The sequence below is a fragment of the Chionomys nivalis genome, chromosome 8 (genome assembly GCF_950005125.1).
Source record: "Chionomys nivalis chromosome 8, mChiNiv1.1, whole genome shotgun sequence".
NCBI lineage: Eukaryota > Metazoa > Chordata > Mammalia > Rodentia > Cricetidae > Chionomys > Chionomys nivalis.
Window position 1 is genome coordinate 45,975,472 of NC_080093.1, and position 25,855 is coordinate 46,001,326.

At 42.2% G+C, this 25,855-nt stretch overlaps 1 protein-coding gene across 1 annotated transcript; it reads left to right on the forward strand.

Moving 5' to 3' along the window:
* Positions 1-40: 40 nt before the first annotated feature.
* Positions 41-24,444, forward strand: Sdhaf2 (succinate dehydrogenase complex assembly factor 2). Its single transcript, XM_057777265.1, has 4 exons — positions 41-195; positions 5,165-5,382; positions 5,463-5,572; positions 22,429-24,444. The coding sequence occupies exons 1-4, from the start codon at positions 160-162 to the stop codon at positions 22,557-22,559; spliced, it is 495 nt and encodes a 164-aa protein (XP_057633248.1). The 5' UTR covers positions 41-159; the 3' UTR covers positions 22,560-24,444.
* Positions 24,445-25,855: the final 1,411 nt, after the last annotated feature.

The following is a 25,855-nucleotide window of genomic DNA, read 5'->3' on the forward strand; positions in this document are numbered from 1 at the left end:
CCGGCGGCGTCACACGCACCGCTACTTCCGCCACACGCTGGGACGCGTCTTCCGGCTCAAGGGCCACCTCCACTGGTGAAATCAGCAGACTGCCCGCCGGGAGTTCCCGGAAGCTGGCCAAGTGGCCCCTGTTGCCTGCTTCCGGTGCTGTAGGGAGACATGGCGGTGGTCACCTTGATCCCGACGCTGGCGCGGGTGAGATAGCCGAAGATTTAGGGTTCGGGGCGGGCAACAAGCTAGGGCTGTTTTGTCCTCCTCTGTGTCGTGGAGACTGTAGGAAGAGTTCAACTACCCCACAACCCCTCAAGGGAAAGATTCCCCCCACCCCCCCACCCCCGGGCGAGGCGCAAACAGTCGCTGGACATGCTGGTCATTTTCGAGTCTTTGCTGAGCGCACGGTGTGCTCGAGCATAACACTTGGTAATATGTGGTTAAGTCGTCAGTCATCGAGAAAACTCAGATCTTACCTAAGTTCCCAGGCACAGTTACCGAACCGCCTCCAAAAGCCCATTTCTAGTCCCTATTCTTAAACTCTTTAGTGTTTTCTTTCCCTTTTTAACCGGTCTTAATGTGTTGCTCAGGCTGGCCTCAAATTTGCAATTCTCCTGCCTCATCCTCCCAAGTACTGGTATTATAGGCTTGAATCAACACACACACACACACGCCCTTTTTTTTTCAAAGCTTAACCCTTTTGCCGCTATAAATTTACATCTAGGTACTATTTTGGTCTCCACTTTCTTGTATGGTAGGCTTTAATCTGCTTCGAGAGTAAAAAGTAAAGTGTTTTTCATTACTGTAACATTTTGGTTGTTCAAATGTGTGGTTTTAAATATCTGTATGTTTGTAAGTTTTCTGGTTTTATTTCAGTGTTGGTGAAAGGTAGTTAGGATTTATCTTAAATTTGTCAAGACTTGTGACATAACTTGTGAGCTCTTGGGAATGTTCATCCATCCATGCATTTGAGAGAAATACATGGTCCGTTGTGTAGAATGTCTGTATATCTCAGATAAACTTAGCTTATGTCTGGATGTCCCACTCCCTTATTGAAAGTATGGTATTAAAATCTGTCTGTTGCTTTTTTTTGCTCCCTTTAGATCTGTCCCTGCCTGTTTTATAGATCTGAGTTCTCTAGTGTCAGGTCTACATATAGTTATGATTGTTAGACCTTCTTGCTAACTTTTTTTTTTTTTTGGTTTTTCGAGATAGGCTTTCTCTGTGGTTTTGTAGCCTGTCCTGGAACTAGCCCTTGTAGACCAGGTTGACCTCGAAAGATCCGCCTGCCTCTACCTCCCGAGTGCTAGGATTAAAGGCGTGTGCCACCACTGCCCGGCCTTGCTAACCCTTAATACTATATAATGCTCTTCATCTCGTGTGACAGTTTTTTTTTTTTTTTGTGGTAAGTCCCAAACCCAGGGTCTTGGCATGTAGGGAATCTCCTTTTCTTTTCTTTTCTTTTCTTTTCTTTTCTTTTCTTTTCTTTTCTTTTCTTTCCTTCCATTCTCTTTCTCTTTCTTTTAGATTAAAAATATAAGTATATGTATGTGTTTTCATAAGTTTATGTCTACTAAGTGTCCAGGTGCCCATGAAGGCCAGAGGAGGGTGTTGGATTTTCTGAAATTGGAGTTACAGGTGGGTATGAGACACCTGCTGTGGATGTTGGGAACTGAACCCCAGTCCTACATAAGAGCAGTAAATGCTCTTAACTGCTAAACTATCTTTCTAGCCTCAGCAATCTCATTTTCTTTTGAGTCTCTTCTATAGGAGTTTTCATTGTGGTACGATGGGGCTTACCTAGAATATTTTCTAAGTTTATTAAACTGATAATTTTAACTGCATACAAAAACTTCTCTCTTTTACTCCTTGTGTATGGGATATTGATGTCTTAGAATATGCTTTTATTTGAAGATTTTTTTTTTAAGTTTGTGTGTGTGTACTTACACACACTTGTGAGTATGGCTACCCACTGAAGCTGAAGAGATTGTTGGATCCCTGGAGCTAAAGTTATATGTGAGGAGGGCGTGGCCTTGTATAGCTGGTTAGTTTTAGAGACTTCCTGAAACCTTTGAGTTGTTTATTTCCTGAGCTTAAGGAGCATCCCTGTAGAACAGGATATATTACCTTGCTTTAGAACATTCTGTGTCTTGGCTGGGTATGGTAGCATAAGGCAGAAACTGGAGGGTCTCTGAGTTCAAGACCAGCCTGATCTAGATGTCAAGTTCCAGGCCAGCTAGGTCTACTTAGTGATGATGATGATGATCCAGGCCATCTAGGATTACATAGTGATGATGGTGATGGTGGTGATGATGATCCAGGCTGGCTAGGACTACATAGTGATAATGATGAAGAAGAAGGAGGAGAAGAAAAGAAGAGAAAGAAAACAACAGCAACATCCTGTGTTTTAATGAGCTTCCCTCCAAAATTGAAGGTTTTATCATAGGGGAGATTGCTATACAACACCTATAATGCATGAAAGTCCTGAGTTTGCCATGTGCTTCTAATTCTAGCACTGTGATTGGTGGCAAGAGGATGAGAAATTTAAGGTTCTTTAGTAAGTTCAAGGCTAGCCTAGTGTGCTGCTATGATGAGATGGGAGGTAGAGATGAGAGAATCCCTGGAAGCTCACAAGCCAGCTAGCTGGCACACACAATAGAAAACAACAAAGAAAACTCTCAAAACAAGGTAGAAGGTGAAGACTGACACCTGAGATGTTCCTCTGACCTCTACACATGCACCCACGTTTGCACACAAAAATTTTTTAATACGTTTTCTTTTGTTTTGGTTTTTCGAGACAGGGTTTCTCTGTAGCTTTGGAGCCTGTCCTGGAACTAGCTCTTGTAGACCAGGCTGGTCTCGAACTCACAGAGATCCACCTGCCTCTGCCTCCCAAGTGCTGGGATTAAAGGCGTGCGCCACCACCGCCCGGCTACGTTTTCTTTTTTTTTTAAACTTACGTATATAAGTGTTCTAGATGGATGTACAACTTTATGCCAGAAGAGGTTATCAGATCCCACTATAGATGGTTGTGAGCCACCATGTGGTTCTGGGAATTGAACTCTAGACTCAGCCAGTCTTCTTAACCGCTGAGCCATCTCTCTAGCCCCTAAAATGTATTTTCAAGTGCCTTTTCCTAGAGATGCTGGTCTAGAATGCTTAGGCTGTGGCATAGGAAACTGCGCTTTCAAAGCATGCTGTATTCATTTACTGGAGCTACCTTACAACAGAAATGTCTGTTTTCAAAGTTCTCTTCCTCCTTTCCTCGCCTCCTCTGTTTTGTGTGGCACTATAGTCCCTCAGCTTCATAGTAGCCCAGCTATACCCTCTCAAGTGCTGGAATTAGAGGCATGAGGCACCATACCTAGCTAGTTGTTCTGCTCTCTTATGCTCAGTGGCTGCTGGACTTCTAGAGTTTGCTGGTTCTATTAGTGTTGTAAGTTATTCAAAATAGAAACCAACCAGTCCCTTAGGGAATATCAACCCCCATGCTCTAGAACATTAGCCATATGCTCCACTATTCCCTGAGCCCTGGGGAAGAGGCTCCCAAACAATACTAGATTTTTGTCTGCTATGTAAGGTTTCCTCTGCACCAAAAGTAAGCAGCTCAGTTCTCTTGGTCTCCATGGTCCCTAAGTGTCTGGAATGGGTTGTGTCCTGTTACTGCTGTGAGGCAAGAGAGACAAAAAACAGCCCCATAGGCAGCGCCTGAGACACTGGAGCATTAGATGGACACTCCAGCTCTGCTTCTCCAGGAAAAGCTGGGAGTTGTGATTTTTTTTTTTTCATTCTACAGTAAGACAGGAATGGGGGCCATGGCAAGAGAATGCTGCTGGTGTTAACCATCACCTTTGTTTGCTACAGCTTCCAGCCAGGTGCCCCTTCCTATAGCACTTAGATTCAGCTTTTTTGGATACCTTCTAGGAGTCTTACCTTTCCCTCTTAGGTAGAAGTTGTTGAGTCAGTATCTCTATTGGAAGGGTTTGGTATCAAGGAGGATGTGAGTCTTCCTATTCTGCCTTCTTGCTAACATTACCATGCTGTGGGATAATACTCTTGTACAGTGTAAGGACTTGTCACTTGTATTAGTTTAATGAAACGCTGATTGGCCAGTAGCCAGGCAGGAAGTTTAGGTGGGCAACCAGACTAATAATTCTGGGAAGAGGAAAGGTAGAGATGCAGTTATCAGCCAGACACAGAGGAAGCAAGATGAGAATGCCTTACTGAGAAAAGGAACCAAGCCACATAGCTAAACATAGACAAGAATTACAGGTTAACGTAAGTTGTAAGAGTTTGTTAATAATAAGCCTGAGCTAATAGGCCCAACAATTTATTATTAATATAAGCCTCTGCGTTTCTTTGGGACTGAACGAGTGTAGGACCAGGTGGGACAGAAACTTCTGTCTATATTACCACCATACCATTGTGTCTTTTTTAAGAAATTGTGTATATGTGTGATATAATTGTGTGTATGTGAGAGAAGAAAGAGAAGGGAGGAGAGTGCTTGCCAGACTTTCTGTGTGAAAGCCAGAAGTCAACTTCAGGTGTCTTCCTCTATTTTCACTTTATTTCCGGAGACATAATCTCTCTGTTTTGGCTAGACTCCCTGGCCAATAAGCTGTTAGGATCCACCTGTACTGGGGTTACAGCTGAAGGATGTCATTCCTGGCAATGCTTGGCTCTTACATGGTCTGCACTCAGCTCCTCATGCTTGCACAGCAAGCACTTTACTTACTGAGCCATCATCCCACCTTTCTCATTATGTTTTAGAGTTTATGCCCTTCTTAGGTCTGGAGTCTTTAGAGAACTAGGTATCCTCAGGGTTTAACAGGTGAGTAACTGGAGCACAAATAAACAGTTTTAAAGGAACGCAAAAGGAGATGTGCTTCTGCTGGGATAATTTCTGGAAAGATTCATTAAGAATACTTCTGGAATATTTATTCTGTCTTGTAGAGTGAGGTATTGCTCAATTTATGAACATGTGTCTGTGGTTCTATTTCAGAGACTATCCCCTCTAAGTCTTAGATTCATTGGTTTCTGTTCCCTTGGCTATAAAGGGACCAGAATCAGCAGAAGGACTAAGTGAAATCTAATGCATTTAGCACCTTATGTGTTGAATAAATAGCAGTAATAGTAACCATTGTCTTATAAAGATGTTTGTGGTTTGTTTCAGGTGCTGTCAAAGCAGAGCCTGCTGTCTCCTTTGTTCAGTGTGACATCATTCAGACGATTCTACAGAGGTGACAGCCCAACAGATTCTCAAAAAGACATGATTGAAATCCCTTTGCCTCCATGGCAGGAAAGAACTGATGAATCCATAGAAACCAAAAGAGCCCGTCTGCTCTATGAGAGCAGAAAGAGGGGGATGCTGGAGAACTGCATTCTTCTTAGGTAGTGGGGAAGAGGACTCGGGGTGTCATTTCTCTTTAATAAGGCAGTCTTGACAGCCTCATTTTCCTTTTCATTTTTAGCCTCTTTGCTAAAGAATATCTGCACAACATGACAGAGAAACAACTGAACCTCTATGATCGCCTGATTAACGAGCCTAGCAATGACTGGGATATTTACTACTGGGCCACAGGTATTCCATATGATAAACTGCATTTCATGATGACAGGAGAACACACCAATTTGAGTCTGAAATAGTATCTTTGCAATTCTTTTTTTTTGAGATAGGATTGTTCTGTGTAGCCCTGACTGTCCTGAAATTCTCTATGTAGACCAGGTTAGCTTTGAACTCACAGAGATCTGCCTGCCTCTGCCTCCTGAATGCTGGGATTATATGCACCACAAAGTCAGGCCCTGTTTTCATCATTTTTATTTATGTAATAGACACTAAACCTAAACACTGTTCAAAGTTTTCCAGAATGTACAAAATTTGTTTAATCAGTTGTTTCTTTAAACATTTTTTCTTTTACATTTATTTATTTATTTTGTGTGCATGTGTAAGCAAGCACACATGTGCATGTGTATTAAGGTCAGAGGACAACTTAGTTCTCTCCTTTCACCTTGTGAGTTCCAGGGATTGAACTAAGGTCATCAAGCTTTGCAGCAAGTGCCTTTCCTGCCCTCAGTTCAGCTTTTTGTGAGACAGATCGAGTACACTCTGACTTAGGTGAAAAGGGAATATAGTAAAGCTTATAAAACTCACAGGATCGGCAGAGGCAGGCGGATCTCTGTGAGTTCGAGACCAGCCTGGTCTACAAGAGCTAGTTCCAGGACAGGCTCCAAAACCACAGAGAAACCCTGTCTCGATAAACAAACAAACAAACAAACAAACAAAAAAAAACCCAAAAAAAACTCACAGGATCAAAGGAAAGACTGAAGAATAGGTTGGGAACGGGGTGAAATATCCTGGGTTGTTTCCTGTAGGACAAGCCAGTTCAGTTGAGAGACAAGGCATCAAAGTAAAGGCGGCAATATTTTTGGGTTGTTTTGTCACTATGTAGCCCAGTCTGGCTTTGAACTCATGATCCTTCCACCCCAGCGTCCTCAAGGCTGAGTTTACAGAGTGTTGGGAGTACAGACATGTGCCACCATTCCTAGTCAGGATGATGATGTTTTATTCAAAAAGTCAGCTCAATTGCTCAATTAAAAGATGAAGGGCTCTTGTCCAAAATCTACCTTAATCCTGGGGTGGGGGGAGCGGTGAGGGCTCTTGTAAAAGGGAAAGTATAAGGAAGTAGGAACAGAGACTGCAAATGGATCAAGCATTTTTGAATTGCAGGCCACAGACATAATGAAGATTGGTTTTCTCAGGGTAATGCTCAGATGGGGAAGCTAGGGTGTGGTTTTCTGGGACACTCAGAGCCCCCCCCCCCATGGTACCCTCACTGCATAGCACAGTTGAGCTTGGACTTCTCGTTCCTCTTTCGTGAGTTTTCCCTCTTATAATAAATAAAAATATAATTGTTTATCTTTTAACTAGCCTGGTTATTTCCTGAATCGAGCTAACTTCTACAGTTGGCGCCCCGATTCATGGGGCTCAGGTCTCCAGTGGCTCTAGCCAGCCACCATCAGGCTCCATGCCATTCATTTGGTTATAGAATTCCCGTGCCACGGTCCTTCATATTTTCTCATTAAACGTCTCAGAGAGCCTTGGCTACCTGCCATTGCCCGGCTGGCTTCTGGGTCCATTATGGGACGTGGGCTTCCCTACTTTCTTGCTCTCTTTGTGCTCGTGTGGCTGCAGACCAATCAGTTTTCTGTGACTTAACATGTTAGTGTAATGGCCATAGTAATCTATAAGCAGACTGCCTGCTCATAACTTTGTGTAACTCCAACTCCAGGGGAATCCAGCACCTCTGGCCTTTTATGGGGATGGCACTCATGTACACACTCACACAATTACAATTAAAGATAAAGTAAATCTTTTTTAAAAAATAGGAGTCTAGATGCTTAATTGGTTATTTGAAAAACTTTGCTGTCTAGCCTTATGTAGGACAAGTTTGGTGCTGACTTAGACATTTGAGATTGACCTTTGTTGCTTATGTCAGTAGTTCATTCTTTTGTTTGTTGAGTAATATTTCAGTATGTGGATTATACCACAGTTTATTTTTTGACCTGTAGAGGGATTTTAGCATTTTTCAGTTGTAGACAATAATGACCAAAGCCACTATAAACATTTGTGTACAGATTTTATGAAAATAGATTGCAGGTTTTCTTGGATAAATACCCAGAAGAATCATTGGATTGTGGGTATGTGTACTTTTATGCCATACTTTATCTGTATGGGCCAGACAGTAAATATTTTAGGTACTGCAAGCCATATGGTCTCTCATAACTCTGTAACTGTAGATTGCAACTATAATGTGTAATCAACCACAGGTAGCAGGTCTACAAATGAGTGTGCCCGTGTCTCAGTTAATGTCAATCATGAACATTGGATTTGAACTTCATATACTTGCAATCATGAAGTATTATTCTTTTGGATTTCCCCCCTCAACTTTTTAAAAATCAGTCTTGCTTGACATGGTGGTGCACACCTTTAATCCCAGTCCTTGGGAGGCAGGGGCAGGTTGATCTCTGAGTTTGAGACCAGCCAACGCTACATAATGAGACCCTGTCTCAAAACAGAAAATAAAAAAAGTCTTTTTTGCATATGAGCCATTATATAAATAGGCAACTGACCATAGTTTCCACTGTTTATGCTAAGATCCAAAGAGCACCTTCTATGTGCTTATATTTAGGAAAAACAAAACAACAGGGACAATAGCTACTTACCAGTGATTGCCAGGGACAAATTATGAAGAGACACTTTGTGTCTTGGGGTTTTTATTGCTGTGAAGAGACACCATGACCACAGCAACTCTTTTTTTAAGATAGTTTATTTTTATTTTATGTGCATTGGTGTTTTGTTTGCATGTATGTCTATGTGAGGGTGTCAGATCTTGGAATTACAGACAGCTGTGAGCTGCCATGTGGGCACTGGAAATTGAACCCAGGTCCTCTGGAATAACAGTCAATGCTCTCAATTGCTGAGGCGTCTCTCCAGCCCTACGGCAGCTCTTTTTGGTTTTTCAAGATGGGGTTTCTCTGTGTAGCTCTGGCTGTCCTGTAATTCACTCTGTAGACCAGTCTGGCCTTGAACTCACAGAGATCTGCCTGTCTCTGCCTCCCGAGTGCTGGGATTAAAGGTGTATGACACCACTACCCAACTTCACAGCTACTATTATAAATGAAAACATTCAATTGTGGTGGCTCATCTACAGTTTCAGAGGTTCAGTCCTTTTATCATGATAGTGGGGAGCGTGGTGGCACAGGCAAAAATGGTGCTTGAGAAGTAGCTCAGAATCCTACATCTTGCAGGCAGTAGGGAGTCAACTGAGACACTGCACAGTATCCTGAGCATAAGAAACCTCAACGCTCACCACCCATGGTGACACTTCCTCCAGAAAGGCCACACCCACTCCAACAAAGCCATACCTCCTAATAGTACCACTCCCTATGAACTATAGGGGCCAATTACAGTCACTTGGTATTGTCAACATGACAGCCATGTTGGTGAGACTTCATGGGTATATTTTGACATTGCTAGGAGATTCATTGCTAGCAAATTCATTGTTCCTCTGGCTCTTGAAATCTTTCTGCCCCCTCTTTCACAATGTCCCTGAATTTTAGGTACAGGAGTTGTGTTGTAGTTGGCATTGGGCTCCACAATTTCATTTTGATCAGTTGTGGTTTTTTGTAATGGTCTCTGTTGCAAAGGAGAAATTTTCTTGGTGGAGGGTGAGAACTGTTCTTTCTGTGGGCCTCAGAACAGATATTTAGAATATAGTTAGGATTATGCTAGTGTAGTGAAGTGACAATTGTAGGTTCTCCTTCAAGATCTATGATTTCACTACCCCTGGGTAGTTGGCTAGGTTTCCAGTACCAGACATGGTTTCCCTCTTACTAAGCAGGTCTTAATTCCAATTAGAGAACTGTTAGTTACTGCTAAGGTATGAGTACCATTATTGCACCCTAATAGTTATCATGCCATGCTGGTTGTTATGGTTCAAAGATATCATAGATGGGTAGGACTGTTGGTTGCCTCCATTCTTTTAAATCTTGAATGGTGATGTCTTAGTTAGGTTTTCTATTGCTGTGAAGAGATACCATGACCATGGTAACTTTTATGAAAGGACACATTTAATTAGGGTGGGTTGCACGCTTCAGTCCATTGTCATCACGGTGGGACATGGCAGTGTGTAGGCTGATTGGTGCTGGAGAAGCAGTTGAGAGACCTACGTCTTGTATGGCAACAGGAAGTGGTCTGTCTCATTGGGTGTGTCTTGAGCATATGTGAGACTTTAAAGCCTTGATCCTCAGTGACACACTTCCTCCAACAAGACCACACCTACTCCAACAAGGCCACACCTCCTAATAGTGCCACTCCCTTTGGGGGCCATTTTCTTTCAAAATACAGATGCCTTTATTATTTATTTATTTATTTATTTATTTATTTATTTATTTGGTTTTTTTGAGACAGGGTTTCTCTGTGGCTTTGGAGCCTGTCCTGGAACTAGCTCTTGTAGACCAGGCTGGTCTCAAACTCACAGAGATCCACCTGCCTCTGCCTCCCAAGTGCTGGGATTAAAGGCGTGCGCCACCACCGCCCGGCTAGATGCCTTTTTTTTTTTTCCTTGGTGAAGTGAGTCTACCACCCAAGTTTATTGTTGTATGAGCTGCGGTGGGCTGCATTACGGTTGCCCGGCTAGCTTTACCCGAAATAATTACACGGAAACTGTATTCTTTTGAACACTGTCTGGCCCATTAGTTCTAGCCTCTTATTGGCTAGCTCTTACATATTGTTCTAACCCATTTCTAATATTCTGTGTAGCACCACGAGCTGGTTTACCAGGAAAGATCTTAACCTGCGTCTGTCTGGAGTGAGAGAATCATGGCCACTGCCTGACTCGGCTTCTTTTCTCCCAGCATTCTGTTCTGTCTACTCCGCCCACCTAAGGGTTGACCTATCAAATGGGCCAAGGCAGTTTCTTTATTAATTAACCAATGAAAGCAACAGATTAGAAAGAAGTCACTCTCATATCAGTTTATTAATATGTTATTTGGCTTTCAAATTTTGTACCAGCCTTATATTCCAAAATTAACATTAGAGTCTTGATTTATTAACAGTTCAAGATCTTTTGTCTCCATGAATATTGCTGTATAGATATTTCCTAAGTTGTCATCTGGTTTTGATGAGATAGGTTGTGAAGTACTCTTTTCTGTTTTCAGGAGGATGTATTAGAATTGCTGTTACTTCTTCCATAAATATGTGGTAAATTTTGCTAGTGAATTTTTCTGGGCCAATGGTTTTTCCTCCTGGATAGTTTTAACTATGAAGCTAATATTTTTTAATAGAGATTGAACAATTACAGATATATCCTCTGAGGTGAGATCCAGTCATTTGTCTTTCAAAATATTTGCCATGTCATCTAAGTTGTCAGGTGTATGGGTAGGACTTCATTTGCAATGGCTTCTTCCTTGTACTGTTAGAGGAGCTGGAGTAGTATCTTTCCTGGACCTATTCTAAGACTCAGCTGGTGATTCTGCTTGTTGCTGAAGCATGGTGACCTGAGTTCAATCACTGGAATTTACATAAAAGTGAAAGGAGAGAACCGATTTCACGAAGTTGCCGTCTGACTTCTGAGTGAATGCTGTGGCATTTGTGCACTCCCCATTATATACTCACACACTTACTAAAAATAAGACAGGTGTGCTGCCACATACCTCTAATCCACTTGGGAGGCCGAAGCAGGTGGATCTCTGTGAGTTTGAGGTCAACTTGGTCTACATAGGGAGTTCTTGGATAGCCAGAGCCACAAAGTAAGACCTCCACCCTTCTCTGCAAATAAATAGTAATAGGTATCTTTTATATCTATTATTGGTAATTTGTATTTTATCTCCCTCCCTTTTTTAAATCAGTGTTGCCAGAAGTCGCCACCAATTTCATTTTTTCCTTTCTAAGGGCAATGTGTTTTATATTATTGGTGTTTTTTTTTTTTTTGTTTCCAGTTTTCAGTTCCATTGGTTTCTGTTGTTACTCATGTTCTTCTTAAGTGTGATTGGCATTTCCTAGTTGTTTGAAGTAGAAGCTAAGCTCATCAGAGACCTTCTTTTCCACCATAAATAAACATTCAGTCCCTCTAACCTGTTGGAAGGTCTGCTTGTTTGTCCCGGTCACCCAGAACCAAAATAATTACCCAGAAACTGTATTAATTAAATCATGGCTCATTAACTTTAACTTCTTGTTGGCTAACTCTTACATATTAATTTAACCCATTTCTGTTAATCTGTTTATCACCATGTGGCAGTGGCTTACCAGGTAAAGTTCAATCTGGCTCCAGTGGCGCTACGTGGCTTCTCCTGACTCTGCCTCCTTTCTCCCAGGATTCAGGTTACTTTTCCCCATCTAGCTCTGTTCCCCTATAGCTCTGCTATAGGCCCAAAGCAGTTCCTTTATTTATCAGTGGTAATCACAGCGTACAGAGGGAAATCCAACATCATCTCCCCTTTTCTGTTTAAACAAAAAAGAAGGCTTTAACATAGTAAATTACATATAACAAAACAGGTATCAAGCAATAATTATTACAATATTTATATCTATTTTATCTTTTATTATAACTAAGGAAAAGTATAACTATAAATTCTTCAACTCCATTAATGACTCCAGAGGATATCATATTACCTAAGTAAACAGGAATTCCATTGTAAGCAACTTCCAAAACTCTATAGAGTTGACAGAGACATCTCTCTGCCTGGACAGTTACCCAGGGTTCTTCTCTGCCATTGGGGCATCCATCTTCAGCCTACAGGACCATAGTATTCAGCAGACTTTTTCTTGAAGCAGGGAATTTCAAAGATAGTTCCGCCTATATCGGCAGTTTGTCAGTCACTTCTGTGTCTTGCAGAATGTCTGGCAGACTCTTTGATGAAGCAGGAACCCCAAAGGACCATCTCTCCTTTAGGCAACGTCAGCAGTCATTTCTCTGCAGGTCCTGCATATCCAGTTAAGCAGTCCAGGCAAGAGCAGTTTCTTCCCCAAATGGCTAACCAACTCCATAAGGAGCCTCTTCGATGCCCATCTTCCTCTTGAAGTAATTGGTGCTGCCAGGAGCAGATGTGTCTCATTGTTGTGATAAATCCTAAATTCTTAAAACATTTTAAATGCCATATTCTGTAGTCTTTGAAAGGTTTGAAGAATGCCTATTCATCTGAAATACATCTCTGTACATCTAGAAAATCTATCTAACATGACTACAAGCTTGACTATTATAGATGATTATCTATTAGCCTGTATTTCTTAATTATACATTACATTTTTAAATGAGCTTCATATACAATACCTTAATCAAGAGCAGAAATATATATTCAGTATAACAAATTGACCTTAAATTTGTATCAATAAAGCAAGATCCATACCAATGCAACTCTCTATAGCATATCCCCCTTTAAATGTAAATAAACATTTATAGACAATATTTGGGAATATGGGCATAGTTCTGTCCAAACTTCTTCCTGCTGCTTATTGGGCGAAGTAGTATTTTTTTGAGGGGTGTTCAAGGTGGCTTTTCAGGAGATCTTGGTCCATCAAACCACATCAGTCTGGAAAGATTCCACAGGTTCCCATCCTCTGTGGAAATGAAAGAAAAACCTTTTTCCAGAGTAGCATATCCTTAGACCCAAATTCTGAAATCAAATTACCTTTAAAGTCTGTAAGTTGGTTTAGCTTAGCAGCCCATGCAATAAAATGTCTCTCTGTACTTAGCTCATTCACAGTCAAAAAATCCAAAGCAAACACAATAGTATATATAATCTAGACTCTCTTTGCATATTCTATCTTTACATGGCTGATTCTTTTTTTACTTTTTTCAATCTAGGACTGTCTGCACTCTGTCTCTTTAAAGATTTTGTTTCATTTTTTTATAAACCATTTACTTCTTTTATAACTCTCTGTACTCCTTTTCTTCTCTTTCCCAACAAGCCTATGTCCATTTTTTAAACACACTGTGTCTCATTTAGAGGTCTTTTTCATCTGAATTTGTCTTTATTGCATAGCTGTAATTATTTTCTGACCAGAAGTACTTCTTAAAATGCTAAATACGTCTTAAAAACTTAAGCTGCACCGTTACTAGGGTATATACAGCCTGCCTGCTTGTTCCGCCCAGTCCAACATGGTGGAGGAAGTCTGTTCACTGCCTCTGAGCCGCCGTGCACACATACAGAAGGAAATCCCATACCATTAACTGAGTGGTTTTCAACCTTCCTAATGCTGTGACCCTTTAATACAGTTCCTCATGTTATGGTGACTCCCAACCATAAAGTTATTTCATTGGTGCTTCATAACTGTGATTTTGCTACTGATATGAATTGCAATGTAAATATCTGATATACAGGATATCTGACATATGGCCCCTGTGAAAGGGCCATTCAACACCAAAGGAATTGTGACCCACAGGTTGAGAAACACTGCTCTAAGCACTGTTTGAACTTTCTGTTAATGTAATCTTGCATTTTCCTAAGATTCAAATTACTTTATAGTTTTTCTCATGACTCTGTTCAGCCTATGAATTATTAAGAAGTATGTTTAAGTTTCACGTATTTGGGAATTTGCCAGATTTTGTTGAAGTTTGCTTTCAGGCCTGAAATACAAGTACTTGGTAAATATTCCGTATACACTTAATTTTGTGTCTTTATTCTTGTGGGTAGAGCATTCTGTAAATGACAACTGAGACAAGGAGGTTGTTGATGTGTTCTACATGGTTTTAATTTTCTGAGCCTATTCTGTCAGTTACTGAGGGAGGGACATTGACATCTGTTCCCTTCATGGATCGTCTGTCACCCCCTTCTCCTTTCTTGGTCTTTGCTTCATATTGTCAGGGCTCAGGCGTTAGGTGGAAACATATCTGGTACTGTTATATTTTCTTCCTAAGATTACTTCCTTTGTCACTGTGTTGCTCTGTCTTTATTGTTGATAATGATACTTGCTTTGAGGTGTCTGTTAGTATAGTCACTCTGGCTTTTTTTCCCCCAACGTTTGTGTGTGTGTGTGTGTGTGTGTGTGTGTGTGTGTGTGTGTGTAGGAGGAGGAGTGCATACCACAGTGTACATGTGGAGGTCAGAGAACAACTTGTAGGAGGTTCCAGGGATTAAACTCAGGTCCTAGGATTTGGTAGCAAGTGTCTTGATCAACTAACCAACTTGCTGGACCTTCAGGTTTCTTTTGATTAGTTTTTGCCTGGTGTGTAGCTTCCTGTTTGGATTATTTTCCTCTTGCTTTGTAAGCAATTGCCACACATCTACTAAACTCGAAGCCACAGCTATTTCTTGGTTCATAGTTCTGTGGGTAAAAAGCTCTGCCCAGATATTCATACTCCGAAATCAGTGAGTCAGGTGTGCTGTATTCCATCTGGAGACTGGGGAACAATCTAATTCAAAGCCCATTGACATTTTTTTTTTTTTCAAGAATTTGTTTCCTTTCAGTAGAGGGCTGAGTTCCCTATTGACCTGCCAATAGCCAGTTTCCCTCGGCTTTTGAGGGCCTTGTTTGCTCCGTAGCTCTCTGCCTGGCAGTGGCAATCCTCCCTCGTACTTGACATTTGTCTGAGTACCCTTCCATTACCAGCTGGAGTGCATATGTTGTAAAATCACAAACTGTCTTTGTCTTTATGTCTAAATTGAGTTTTTCTGTAGACAGAATACACAGTCTTTCTTTTTTCATCCCATCTGATGGTCTCTGCTTTTCACCAGTGGATTTAGACCTTCCATATTTTCTAAATTCTCAATGTGTTTGACTTAAACTCTACCATTTTTGGTTGTTTGTTGTTTCTTCCATGTGTTTTTTTTTTCCTTTTATTTGGTTGTGTATGGGGGTGGGTATTCTTATGTGCTTTTAGGTTTTTAATGATTGCTCCTGGGTTCACAATACACAGCTTTAAATAATTATAGTCTGATTTTGAGACCTGTGAAGCTCATGTATAATGTATGGCCTTTACAACAGAGTGTGCACCCCACACACATATGCACTGCCTTAAGCTGTGTCATTCTTTTTACTTTGACCTTTATTCTAAGCCCGGAACACATTTCTGTTGTTTTATTGTGTACAGTAAAAGAAAATAATTCAAAATATGTGTTTTACTCTCATTAACTTTGGCCATTTCTGGAGATGGTTGTTTCTGTATGTAAATCTCTGTTCCTATCCTGCCATAATCCCTCTGCTGAACTTCCTGTACTTGTAGCACAAATTGGCTTATTTGAATTCCCTATCTTGAGTATGGAACTGAAGGCTCACAGGTTTGTTTGTTTGTTTTTCAGTGCTTTATGAAGACATACGTCTTTTGCCAGGCTGTCAGTATGTAACTACAGTTCCATGTAACCCACTTCTGGCCTCAGTGGGCACCAGGCACATATATAGTGCACATGCATATACATAGAGGCAAAACACTCACACATAAAATAAATAAATCCAAAATTAAAATAAAAAGATATTTTAAAATTATTCTTTAAGAGATGAGTTCTTGTTGCTCAGGCTGGCCCCAAACTGCTGAACTTCCATGCTTCAGCCCTTCTGAGTAGTTAGAATTGCAAACACATGCTCAGTTTAGAAAGGTTTGTTTGACTCACAGTTTTGGGAGTTCGTTCTCTGGGTGACGAACGCCAGTGCTGGAAGAACTGAGGTAAGTAGATGAGGCAGCACATGGCAGCAGAAAGAACCTGATAAGCGGTGTTCACTTCATGGCCAGAAAGCATGTATCAGGTGTGTTGAGGGATAGGGAAGGGAGGGACTGGATCCTGTTATCCCTTTGAGAATATATCTCCAATGACTGGAAGACTTCCTAGGACCTCCAAGGTTTTCACTTCCTCCCAGTAGTAGTAAGCTGGGGACATATGGGGACATTGTCCTTGGAGGAACATTCCCCATCCTAACTATATTACTATGTCTAGGTATTTGTTGTGGTATTTATTCTGTTTGGGGTTCTCTGGACATGTTGGATCTGGATTTTTATGTTTTTGATTATTAATGGAAGATTCTTCAGTCTCCTTCGTACCCTCTTTTTCTTTTGCAATTCTGATTGCACTTTGAATGATGTGTGTCTACAGTTTTGTGTGCTCCTCTTGTCTCTTTGGGAATCAGTTTGGGTCCTTTGTGTTTGGCATCATCTCTTGGCCTCTCTTTCACTGATTCTCTCTTTGTCAGATGTCACAATGAGCCTCATGAAATCATTTTGCATTGCTGCCACTGTGGCTTTATTTTTAGCATTTCCATATGACATTTAGACTTTCTCACTCCCTGCTGAAATGCCTCATCTGTTCTTCTACTTTGCCTGCTTTTTCCATGGGAGCTTTTAATGTTCGTCATAATTACTTTAAATTCTTACCTGGAGTCCTGATGCAAATTATCCCTGAGTCTATTCCTATTGCTTGCTTTCTTGTAGTTTTCTTTTGTGGGAACTTGAGCCATTTAGCCAATGACACTATGGATTTCTCACAGTAGTTTCCCTCCTGGATTTATTTTCTTTTTTGTCATGTGTCTGTATATGTGTCTGTATGCACATGTGAGTGCTGGTGTGTCAGTGGAGGCCAAAGGCATTGGATCCCCTGGAACAGGAATACAGGTTGTTGTGAGCCACCTGACATAGTGCTAAAATCAAACTCAGGTCCTCTGGGGAAGTAGTAGATGCTCTTAACTGCTGAGCCATCTCTCCAGCTCCTGCATCACATTTTTGTTTGCTGGCTTTAAAAACAATTGTGTGTGTGTGTGTGTGTGTGTGTGTGTGTGTGTGTGTGTGTGTATGTGTATGAGAGAGACAGAGACAGAGAGAGTGTGTGTATACATATGTTACAATACCCATGTGGAGGTCTGAGTGTGAAGTTAGTTCTCTTTTACCCTTACGTGGGTTTCGGGAATAGAATTCAAGCATGGCAAACAGCTTTGCCTAGTTTGTTAGGCCCTTCAGGGATTCTCTTGTTTTGTTAGAGTAGCACTAAGATCACATATGTGTGCCTTCATCCTTGGATTATGTAAGTCCTGGACACACAGGCCCTCCCTTATGCTTACATGCCAAAAGCTTTACTTACTGAGCCCTTTGTTAGCTTTTTGAGATGGGTTCCATTGTGTATCCTACTCTGGCTTCAAATCTTTTTTTTTTTTCCCTTTTGGTACAGGGTCTCACTGTGTAGCCCTGGCTGTCCTGGAATGCACAAAGATCTACTCACCTCTGCCTCCAGAGTACTGGGATTAAAGGCAAGCTCTACCTTACCTGGCTTTAATTTTAAATTCTTGATTCTTCTGCCTCAGTTTTTCCAGTGCTGGGATTTTAGATATGTGCCTACACACCTGTGTCTTACTGAATGTTCGATACTTAGGCATTGGAGATCAAGGTATATAGAGTCTGTCTTGAGGAACTATGCAGCATCTAGGCTGTTAGTGTAGGGAATCAAGTTAAGCTCAGACTAGATTATTGTTTTGCTTTGTTTATGTTCCGCACAGCCCCATGGTGTGCTCAGGGCAGAAGTTATTTCTAAAGAATGTTCTCAGTGTTTCTGTTCCATTTCCAACTTTCAGTCTTCCTTTATTTCTGGGCCTCAGAGGGATTCTTTCTGCATGCTCTGGCCTTCCTCAGTGTTAGAGTCCTGTACCTTCCACTTGACCTTGCTAGACGAAGGGTGGCAAGAATGTCCTCTCTGTTCCTTGTCCAGTCTTGGTCTCGGGCAACCCCCGTGGCCTAGCTCAGAGGTGAGGTTGCTCAGTGACACTGTCCCACCCTCAGACCTACATGTTTGTTTTCCCCTTTGACTCTTCTTCCAGCACATATTAGAGAGACAAGATTGATTTACCCGTTCTCAGTAACAAATTTACCTTTGTTCTTTCCGAGAGAGGAAAGTCCCCAGTTGAGCTTCATGTTCTTTGACCACATGGATTGTGCTCCTCCTCCTCCTGGTTTCCTACTCTGAACCCAGACTCCATTAGGGCATATCCAGGGGAGGCCTTTCAGGGAAGAGCTAGCTCCATGTGGGTGTGTGGACCCAGAGCTTTGCATTCTTAGGCTAATTCATGCTAGGCTTTGGACAGTTACTTAAGATGTAGCTGGATTTTTATTTGTTTGGGGTTTTTTGTTGTTGTTGTTGTTTGTTTGTTTGGAGACAGGATCTCACTATGTAGCCTTGAATAGCTTGGAACTCATTGGAAGAGACTGACCTAACTCACAGAGATTGGCCTTTCTCTCCTTCCTAAATGCTAGGATTAAAGGCATGAACTACCATGCTTGGCTTATGAATTCTTGTCTGTTTGAGTTACACCCTGTGGCTCCTCCTGTCACAGCCCAGCAAGTGCCCCTGTCCAGTTTCTTGTCTGATGGGCTTACCTTCTGTATTCCTTATGCTTTGCTGTACTGTGCTCTCAGCCCTGTCAATGTCAAGGAAAGTCCTGTTTGCTGTCAGGGTTTTTCTTACTGTTAAGGTGCATGTGGGTCCTTTCCAGCTCTTCTGCACTCTAAAAGGAAGCCCGAAACTCCTGGACTTTATTTTGACTGTCACACAAAACCCAGAACAGGCCAGGGCTGTTCTTCCTGCATGCCTTAGCAGGTAAAATCGCTTCCCTCACAAACCTAGGACCTGGGTAGGATCCCTGAAACTCATGTAAAAAGCTCATGCAGTAGAACATGATTTTTTATTGTTTTGTTGTTGTTGTTGATTTGTTTGTTAAGATGAGGTCTTTTAGAGGCTGGAGAGATGCCTGCTCTTCCAAAGGTCCTGAGTTCAATTCCCAGCAACCACATGGTAGTTCACAACCATCTGTAATGAGGTCTAGTGCCCTCTTCTGGCCTGCAGGCACACACAAAGACAGAATATTGTATACATAATAAATAAATAAAATTTTTTTTTTTTTTTTTTTGGTTTTTCGAGACAGGGTTTCTCTGTGGCTTTGGAGCCTGTCCTGGAACTAGCTCTTGTAGACCAGGCTGGTCTCGAACTCACAGAGATCCGCCTACCTCTGCCTCCCAAGTGCTGGGATTAAAGGCGTGCGCCACCACCGCCCGGCAATAAAATATTTTTTAAAAAAAGATGTGGTCTTTTATGCAGTTCTAGGTGGCCTGGCATTTTCTACGTAGACCAGGCTGGCATTGAACTCACAGAAATCCACTTGTTTTTGTGCTAGAATTATGGAGTCACACCACCACAGCTAAGTGGTATATAATGCTAGCACTCCTACAGCAGATCTTCTGGAAGCTGGTTGACCAACCAGCCTGGAACATCCAGCACAGAAACAAGGTAGGAGGAAAGAACCAGTCTCCATGGCTATACCATAGCTTGTCTGTGCCTGCGTGCGCGAACACACACACACAGTTTTTAAAAAATAAAATTGGGGTGTGGAGATGGCTTCACAATTAAGAGCACTTGCTATTCTTGCAGAAAACCCAGGTTTGGTTTCAAGCATTCACATGGCTGCTCACAAATGGCTGTAAGTCCAGTTCCTAGAAATCCATTGCCTTCTTTTGGCCTTTGCTGACACCAGTCATGCATATAGATCACAAATATAGCTGCAGGTAAAATACTCTACACACAAAAAAAATAAATATTTTAACCCCCAAATCCATAATACAGCAAAACACCCAGAACACTCACTGGGTGCCAGGCTCTGGGTCACAGAATCTGTCTTGGTTTAAAGGGATTCTTTCTAGCATCTTATTTAGCTTATTTCTGGAGCTTGCCATCTAAGCTTTGTTAGCAGGAAGTTTTGCTTGTAATTGGCATCTTAAACAAGTGTCTCTAGTACGGAAAGAAAGGTTGAAGGTGGTGAATGCTGCCAGACTCCTACCACTAGACAAGACTGGCACTTTTGTTTTTTTGTCTTACTGCCCCTTTGCCTGTCCATTAACATCTCATTCTGCAAGTTTATGATCATATTATGGACCTCTTGTTACTTCCAAAAAATTCCTATTTGCTTAAGTTTTCTATAGGTAATTTATGTCGTTTATACCCAAGGATTCCTAACAGATAAGGAGAAGAAGTGGAGCTTTGTTTCAGGGAGATTGTAGCTTAGGATAGGAGGGCTGGACGTAGAGCTCAATGGCAGAACTCCTTAGAGCACACATGAGGCCTGCCTGGGTTCATTCTCCAGCACCACAAAACACAAAGGAATAAAAATACTGTTGTCTCCCTTTATTGGTAGGGAATTCATTCTAAAATCCTCAGAGGATTCCTAACACTGGATGATTCCAAGGCCTGTGTAGCTTTCCCCATGTGCCCTGTAGTGTTGCCTGCTGCACAGCACCAGAATGAATGTGTTTGTCCATGTCTGTGCCCAGTGCCTTTTTTGCATCACTGCTCTCGTGCTTTGGGTCAATTATTGAATAACAAAGTGTGGTTACATAGCCTGACATAGTGCCATATGCCTTTAATCCCACTACTCAGAAAGCAGAGGCGTGTGGAGCTCTGTGAGGTCAAGGTCAAGCTGGTCTACATAGTGGGTTCCAGGATAGATAGATCTATGTAGTGAGACCCTGTCTCAAAAACAAACAAGCAAATAAACTAAAACCAAAGAATGTGGTCACTTGAACATAAGCCTGCAATATTTTTTCTTTTTCTTTTTCTTTTTTGTTTTTTTTTGTTTTTCTTTTTTTTGAGCCTGTCCTGGAACTAGCTCTGTAGACCAGGCTGGTCTCGAACTCAGAGATCCGCCTGCCTCTGCCTCCCGAGTGCTGGGATTAAAGGCGTGCGCCACCACTGCCCGGCACCTGCAATATTTCTACATTTATTATATTCCAAAAACTAAGGTGTCTAAGTGACCAGTGCATGGGCAGCATCTATGATGTGGAGATACAGGACAGAGGGTATTCATATACAAGGTGAACAGGACAGGATAGTGTAAGATTTTATCAGCCTACTAAGAATGGCAAGAAGGTAAATTATTTCTGGGATTTTACATGTTATATTGTCAAACTATAGAGGAGTCAAGTTAAGTGATACTGTGATGTTGAAACCAAAGGTAAGGGGGTAACCCAGAAGACAACTGAGGCCAACTGCAAAGCAAAGCAGCGTAGCCAAGATTGCATAAGCAAAAGGTCATCAGATTTGTTCCTTAAGTATCAGATAGTAAATATTTTAATCATGAAGCCATATGAGTTCTGTTGTCATCCCTCAGCTTTGCCATTGTAGCACAAAGTAGCCTGGAACATATGCAAGCAAATGAGAGCAGCTGTACTAACAGAACTATTTACAAAGGTAGGCCAACATGGTTTACCAACCCTACCAACCTTGGTATAGCCTAGAGTATTTGGAGGCCCATGGTCTAATCCATCTGTTTTGGCAATTGCCAGTTTCACCTTGCTCTTTGTTGTTGTTTGCTTTTAGATTTTAAAAAGAAATTTACTTTTTCTTTTAAAAATTGTGTGTGTGTGTGTGTGTGTGTGTGTGTGTGTGTGTGTAGGAGGTCAGAAGATAGCTTGTGGGAATTGGTTCTTTTCTACCATGTAGGATCCAGGGATTGAGCTCATGTTATTAGGCTTGGTGGCAGATATTTACCCATGAGCCTTTGAGTTGGCCCTTAAAATTTATTATATTTTTATTGATATGTGTGTGTGGGTGCCTGTAGGTGGCCAGAAGAGGGCATGGGATCTCTTGGAATTGGAGTTAAAGGTAATTGTGAGCAGCCTGATATGGGTGTTTGGGAAGTGACCTCTGGTCCACTTCAAGAGCAACAAGCAGTTATAACAGCTGAGCCATCTCTCAGCCCCTGGTTTTGTTTTGGAGATAAGAGTTTTACTCTAGCCCATGTTAGCATGGAGTTCACTCTGTGACCCAGGCTGGTCTTGAACTTGCAATAATCATCCTGCCTTAGTCTCATAAGTGCTGGGACTACAGGCATGAGCACTGTATGCAGCTTCATAGTTCCAAGTCTTCACGTGAGCATTGATTATGGTACAATTCTTTCTGCCCACCCTTCTTTTGCAGAAGCAAAACCAGCTCCAGAAATATTTGAAAATGAAGTCATGGAACTGCTGAGAGAGTTCACCAAAAACAAAAACAAAGAGCAGAGACTGCGGGCCCCAGATCTGGAATATCTCTTTGAAAAGCCTCGTTAAGCTGTGTGCTACTGGTTGTCATGGTGGTCAGTATATGGACAGAAACTGCTGCTGGTGTAGACTCTGACTTCCTGATCTTTCTTAGGCACTTGAACCTCTACCAGGACAGACATGTAATATGCAAGATGGCTCACTCATTCTAACCTGCACTTGTCTGTACAGCTCGGGTCAGACTCCTTATCCTGCTGCTATGTGCTGTAGTGCAGGCCTGCCACAAGAGGGCACTGTAGGGGAAGCAATTCAGCTGCCTTAGCCCCAAGAGTACAAAAAATGCAGCTGCTATCTGAAGAGCTGCCCATCCTACACCCAGTGCCCTAGCCTTTGTTAAGGTAAAACTACCCTCTTCCAATCTGGTATAGTTCTTTCTGCCAGAGAGAGCCAGTCTAAGCCCCTGAACTGAGCCCACCCCAGGCACAGCGAGCTGAAGGAGGCCGCCAAGCAGGAATGGTGTGGGTACGCTGCTGAAGTCAACATCCTCTCAGATTTTCTTTCCAATATGCACTTTGTAAGCTGAAAGATAATTGAATATTGAACGCTATCAAAAGAAGGAGGTTGGCAGTTCTCTAACCCTTACAATTACCTTCATTTTGTCTCTTCCTATACAACCCATAACCATGCTAATAATGAGGTTTTACAAACTTATAGTCAGGTTTTCTGACCTTGTGGCAGTCACTGTGGCAAACTTTCCCCCTCATTCCTACAGCCTTTAAAGTTATTTTAGTTGACCAAATAATAATGCCCCATAAGAAATAACATGTTAATTTAACTAGGTGTCATAGGTCATATCTGTAATCCCAGCTCTTGCAGTCCTGAGGTAGGAGTAACATTAAGAGTTTGAAGCCAGCCTGAGCTATAAAGTAAGTTTGGGGCCAGCCTGGGCTATAAAGTGAGTTTGGGGCTAGCCTGGGCTATAAAGTGAATTTGGGGCCAGTATGGGGTATAAAGTGAGTTTGAAGCCAGCCTGGGCTATAAAGTGAATTTGGGGCCAGTCTGGGGTATAAAGTGAGTTTGGGGCCAGCCTGGGCTATATAGTGAGTTTGAGGCCAGCCTGAAGCACACTTGTTAGAATGAAGTAGCTAGGAGGGCTGTGCGTTGATGAAGGTGTTCTCTTTGCCCTGCAGCTGAGGAGAGGCAGTCCCTGGCTGGTGTGTGAAAGTGGTAGCTAAAGAAAAGCGGGCCAGGACTGATAAACACAGGGTTGGTAACTCAAGAGCTGTAGACAAAGGGAAAAAAAGAGTTCCCTGGCCAAGGGAGGAAGTGGAGAAAGCAGCCTTCAGTTATTTCATAGCATTCCCACAGACAGGTGGCGATAGGCCTGTTTTATAAACAAGAGAGTCAGTCATACATCCATGATCAAAAAGCCAAAATGTGGGGCTGGAGAGGTTGCTCAGTGGTTAAGAGCACTGGCTGCTCCCCAAGGGGACCCAGGCTTAGTTCTCAGCACCTACATGATGGCTCACAGCTGTCTAACTCCAGTTCCAAAGAATGTCGATGCCCTCTTCTGTTCTCTGGGCACTCATACGCTTTCTGTACAGACATACATGCAGGCAAAACATATAGAATAAAGTAAATATGGTTGGAGATATGGCTCAACAATTAAGAGCACTGGCTGATTTTCCAGAGGACCCAGGTTCAATTCTCAGCAGCTCATAAACTATAGCTCCAGTCCCAGGGGATCTGACATCCTACACAGACATGCATGCAGGCAAAACATCAATGCACATAAAAATAAATCATGAAAAAAAGAAAAAAGCTGGAATTTATTTTATTTTTTTTTCTGCTAGACAGCAGGGCTTCACTGCTAACGTTGAGTAACAACCTTCATTTCTGGACATTGCACTAGAAAAGAGAAGGCCAGTAAATAAACGGCAGTTCTGAGACACAAGCTCTGTGTTGCTCTGTGGTGAGTAGGAGGCCCCCAGCTACTTCCCAGATAAGGGACATTTCCTCAACTTGGCCACCCAAAATAACTGATAGGGGAGGAAGCAGTGCAGCATGATGGTTGTGAGTTCAAGCTTCCCCTCATCTCTTAGCTGCTGAATAAACTCACTGGCCTAAGCTTTGGTTTCCAACTAGCAGCGGTAATCACTTGAGTCTCGAGAAAACTAGGACCTATAATTCATAACACTGGGATGGCTCCCAGCACACAAGGCACCATAGGAAGACAGGAGACTGCTTGTAGCCTCACCCTGAGACTTAGAGCCTGTCATCTAACAGATTGCCCATCAATTGCATGCACACATGAGGGCAGTTTCGTCTGAAAGTCAGAAGGCTAAGCCTATTAAAGTAACCACAGAGTGCCTTACCAGCCAGTGGAAACTGGAAATAAAAAAACCTACCTTGGTGACAAGTCCTTTGATGGGAAAGTATAGCTCTCTCTCAAAGCAAGTAATGGGAATGAGACCTAGGGAGTAGAAGCAGAAGGTTATAGAGATGCTGGCCCTTTGTTTGGGCTTCTGATGTCCCTCGTGGGGTGCTAAATAGGCAAGGTTTATATATAGAAACATCTGGACTGTAAGGAATGCACAGGAATTGCTAGCATTTCCCTATTTATCCTGCGCACATTATACAACAAACCCCAGAAGCCACGTATGCTGTGTCGGCTCTCCCCACCTCGACTCTGATCCCGTCTTACCCTCATTTGTCTTATTTCACACAGTGTTCGGTTGCTGTCACTTGTACCTGAGAATGGCATGCTTCTAAAGGAATTGTTTTCCTTCTATGCTGCTGGTTTGTGTAATCTTTGAAAGTGAAGGATCGTGCTAACTTGAGCTGCTCAGTGTCAAGCCCAAGGGTGCTATGTAAACACTTTTCCCCTTTATTAGGCATTAAGGAAAACTAGGCCGGCCACAGTGCATTTTCAAAAGAGTTAATAAATGTATCACCAGGGCCAGCAGCTCCCCAGGACCCATAAGAATCACCAGCTAGACTCATTGTTCTCAGTTTGACGTGTTGCTGCTCACTGACCTCATTTAGAGCCTGCGACAGACGCATGAGTATCTGACCTGCAGAGAATGGGTTGCTTGATTAGAGTCACAGGTAGGAAGTGATAGGGTCTGAAAGGAGGCAGTGTCGTCCCCCTCACCACCATCCCCCCCTCCCCCCGGGCTACCGTGTGTCACGCTGCTTCATGGCACTGGCCCCTTTGTAGATCTTGCCGCAGTCTGCCGATCCTGATGACTCAGCTGTGGCTACCCTTTAGTGGCTCCCTGTAGAACTGTTAGTCACTACTTGTAAAATCATGCCTAGTATAATTAACTTTAAAGGAGGAAAGGTTTGTTTTAACTCACAGTTTC

Bases quoted from the DNA above. Each gene is read 5' to 3' on its own strand.
- Sdhaf2 (XM_057777265.1), top strand. From the start codon at position 160: ATGGCGGTGGTCACCTTGATCCCGACGCTGGCGCGG. The intron at 5,383-5,462 runs GTAGTGGGGAAG...TTTCATTTTTAG, and splicing joins GAGAACTGCATTCTTCTTAG to CCTCTTTGCTAAAGAATATC. The intron at 5,573-22,428 runs GTATTCCATATG...CTTCTTTTGCAG, and splicing joins TATTTACTACTGGGCCACAG to AAGCAAAACCAGCTCCAGAA.